The 3,934-nt window shown below is 33.2% G+C and overlaps 1 protein-coding gene across 1 annotated transcript; it reads left to right on the top strand.

Moving 5' to 3' along the window:
* Positions 1 to 2,070: 2,070 nt before the first annotated feature.
* Positions 2,071 to 3,320, top strand: LOC144544691 (putative transcription factor bHLH086). Its single transcript, XM_078293244.1, has 4 exons — positions 2,071 to 2,168; positions 2,697 to 2,762; positions 2,917 to 2,982; positions 3,151 to 3,320. The coding sequence occupies exons 1-4, from the start codon at positions 2,082 to 2,084 to the stop codon at positions 3,274 to 3,276; spliced, it is 345 nt and encodes a 114-aa protein (XP_078149370.1). The 5' UTR covers positions 2,071 to 2,081; the 3' UTR covers positions 3,277 to 3,320.
* Positions 3,321 to 3,934: the final 614 nt, after the last annotated feature.

Below are 3,934 nucleotides of genomic sequence, written 5' to 3'. Positions count from 1 at the left end.
ACTTTCGGAATAAGTAAATGATATCCTTTTGTGGTTAAAAAAACATTTCAGATGATTATTAAATCGAGTAGTAAAAGAGAAATCGAGCAACCTATATAGGGTTTGAGTTGCTTTTCTTTCAGATGGGAACGAGATCACCTGCCTCTAGAACCATTGCCGGATGGGACCAGAATCACTTTTAAAATTTAAATATTTGATCTGAGGTTCACTTCAAATCCACCGGTAGTGACTCTAGAGGCAGAAATTTCATGCCTCAGAAGTGTAGGAGATTCGGTTCCTTTCAGATGGGGGCGGCCCTATAATTAAGTTAGCATTTTGGTTGCTGATAAAATGGTGAATAATGCCAAAAAAAATATCGTGATATATAATTTAATACAGAGCAATTATAACCAAAGGTTGGCTTCTCTAGAATTGGCGTCCACATCCGCTGAAATCCATACCCCTATTTCAGAACCCTGAAATCGGGTAATGGGATTTCAGCTGATCCCAATTCCTAGAATTGACCATTCCAATCACACTGTCAACTGCTTAATTCCTTGTCAGTTTCTTTTCACGAGAAATTTCGAATGCAGAGAAGATTAATTGGATTTCTAAAACTCTGTAGCGATTCACTGAGCAACAGTAATGCGATATCCCAATTTAATATTTATCGTCTATTATGCTAATTACAAGTACAAAAAATATATATATACTTAATCATTTGCAAGAAGAAAAATTATACTTGGTGGATTTTTGCTATATGTAAAATTTGAAAGAAAAAGGAAGATCTTGCGGGTCATGAGTGATGGATTCCATGCAAGCCGCACGGTGTGTAGCATATGCATCTGCTACAGCGTATCTGGCGAGGATGTAGATGAATGATTGTAGGAATCTACAGACGTGGGAATGTGGGATAGAGAAAGAGAATTAGAATTAGAATTAGAATTAGAATTAGAATTAGAGACCCACTGGCCACTTGTACGGCGGATCTTTTGCAGCATGTCGGTATTGATCAATTCCCTCGATTCGGATTTTGACTTTATCATTAATCAGATTCGATCCGATTATCATCCATTATCCATATTAATTTTATGCATTAGTTATGGCTATTGTAGAATAAAATTCCTAAACAGTATGCAAATGATTAATATTATAAATCCGATACTTGTAAGATCCGATTTACTTATTGGATATCCATTTGACAAGTAACAGTATTGAAAATTATATGGCCCACGCTTTCCGCCAGCTAACAACACCAAAGAAGCATTTAATGCTAGTGATAACATGCTGCCTCAAGCTTACATTACCAATACTATATACATTTTTTTGAACTTCCCCACATGTACATGTATCAACTATCAACTACTTTAATTAATCCCTTTATATATATACACACACGAGTCTACTTGTCTTTAATTCAAACAAGCACACAGATCCAATCATACCAATTAAATAGACTTAATTTCACTTCCCTTCTTCCTTGTAGCATAAACCCTAGCTAGCTAGCTAGTACAATTGTAGAAGAATTATATATGGAGTTTCTAAACTTTCATAAAGGCCCCCACAATTCTGTTGCACAAGGAGTAGATGACATGTTGGGTTCATTTGAAACATACAAAACGGCGTTTCCCTATCATCTTTCCGATTCTAAAGAAGCAAATTACCCACTAATGGCCGATAATAGGGCCTATTCAAGCTCATCGGTCCTCAATTTTGATCGACCGGGCTATTACTCGAGCCCGGATCAAGAAGAATGTGATCTATGGATTGATACAACCATAGGGGAACATAATCACAATGCCGACGTCCAATATTATGAAAGCTGCTTTGCAAATGCAAATACTGGGCATCACAATCCAATTCGGAGGGATGGAATTAGTGGTTGCGGGTATAATGAAGAGTCGCAACTGGCGTATATGTGCCCAAGCACGAGCTCTACCGATAGTGTTCAAGAAAAAAATTCACAAAAGCGCAAACAAGAGGTAATTAACAATTTAGTGAATTTGCTTATTTAATTTTTCCAGATTATATTTGCATTTTATTGGCTTCATTAATAATTATTAATGTAATTTATATATGATTGTCAGGGGCAACAAGTACAAATGAATAAGAGGCAATGCGGAATGAATAGAAAGACAAAGCCTAAAGCAAATTCTCCAACCAAGGAACCTCAAAGCATCACCGCTAAGGTTTACTTTCTTAATTTGTCTTTAATTTATCCCCTATTTTTGGAGCTTAATTAATTTGTCTTTAATTACTCAGGATTTATATTCAAATTATAACTTGATAAAATGCAACAGATACTATAGCATAAGCATAAGCTTTAACACATAACAAATATTAACAAATTATTAGCTAGATCTAGAAGCCATCTAATTAAAAATCAAAACTGCATGAAGGAAATCTTAAAGCATGAAATTTGGTTTCACATGCATGTAGAAAATAACAATCTCAAAACCCTAAACCTGAAGTTTAATTTTACAATTCTAATCTGAATTTAATATAATTTCACACCTTAATTGTAACAATTCTTTCTGGTGAAATTTTGAATTATAAAAAAGAAACATCTTAATTAATTTATTTCATGCATGCACATATATATATAGTTTGTTAGAATTAATTAAGTTGCTACCATATAGTACTCGTCTGATATATATATTGCTTTTTATTGTATATCCTTAAAGATACTTAATTGATTAATTAGTTATTTCATTTAGAACCGAAGGGAACGAATCAGTGAGCGGCTTAAAGTGCTTCAAGATCTTGTACCAAATGGGACAAAGGTGGGTCTCTAATTTTATCTATAGTACGCAATATATATTCTACCACTGTTTTTCGTTTATATATTGTCAGATTTATATATATCTTGCCTGGTTTACAGTTTCACCTAAATTGAATTAATTATTCCTGTTTAATTTCCATTTTATCATTAATTAGGTTGACATGGTAACCATGTTAGAGAAGGCAATTAGCTATGTCAAGTTCCTTCAGTTACAAGTCAAGGTTAGTACCCAAATGCACTAAAACTTAATTGTCAACCTAGCTAGCTAGCTTCAATTATTTATCATCATCACCTAGCTAGCTAAAATTAAGGCAATAAACTAGACATCAGATTAACCAATAACGTACATATATCTTGTAATGTTATCACTTATCAATTTTATTTTATAGGTTTTGGCAGCAGATGAATTTTGGCCAACACAAGGACGGAAGGCTCCTCATATTTCTCAAGTTAGAGAGTCTCTTGATGCCATTTTGTCTTCTCAAAGGAACAGCAATTCAAATCCTGCCAAATAATTAATTAATTCCTTAGTCTTTTTAGTCTACCGGGAAAAAAAAAATTCTAGAAATTAAGGTTGGAGTTTGGTGCTTAATTAATTAATGTGCATGCTTTCTTCATCTTGAGTTCAATAACAATAACTAGTTCTTTAATTTCATTGGCATCTTTTGCTTTTGCAAAAAGTTTTGTAGCAAATTTTGATAAATAATATAATTGGATTACGTTAAATGTTAGAATAGACATTAGTTTTGTCATTAATCCCGTTGTAAAATGCTTGTAGTATCTAGAATTATACACATGATAATTTTATACTTAATTTCTTTCATATAGTAAATTTGACATGAACTTTCGATACATCGCCGGAGATATATATATCTTTTTCTTAGGCAAACATATGCTACAGGTACAAGGCTGGCCAGAATGCTAATATCTTTGGGCACATGATCGATCTACTCCTATAAATTAACTAGCGCTAGCGGTAATGAATATTTATATTAATTAATTAATTTCTGTGGACATTGTTCTGCATCCTTATATGCAACGCATCAAATTAAACAGAATGATTAAAGAGAATTAACAGGCAATTAATACGATGATTTTGTGACTGCATGCGTAAAATTAAAAGCAAAACTAGGACACAATTAATGCCTCTCACGCACACTTTATATATATATA

Source organism: Carex rostrata, chromosome 26 (genome assembly GCF_964058835.1).
Source record: "Carex rostrata chromosome 26, lpCarRost1.2, whole genome shotgun sequence".
In the NCBI taxonomy this organism is placed as follows: domain Eukaryota; kingdom Viridiplantae; phylum Streptophyta; class Magnoliopsida; order Poales; family Cyperaceae; genus Carex; species Carex rostrata.
Note: the sequence above shows the minus strand (reverse complement) of the source record. Positions and strands in the feature narration are given on the sequence as shown.

What these genes read in the sequence shown, in the direction of transcription:
- LOC144544691 (XM_078293244.1), top strand. Translation starts at nt 2,082, where the DNA reads ATGAATAAGAGGCAATGCGGAATGAATAGAAAGACAAAGCCTAAAGCA. An exon ending in TTGTACCAAATGGGACAAAG is followed by an intron (nt 2,763 to 2,916) that starts GTGGGTCTCTAA and finishes ATCATTAATTAG; the next exon opens with GTTGACATGGTAACCATGTT. An exon ending in TCCTTCAGTTACAAGTCAAG is followed by an intron (nt 2,983 to 3,150) that starts GTTAGTACCCAA and finishes TTTATTTTATAG; the next exon opens with GTTTTGGCAGCAGATGAATT.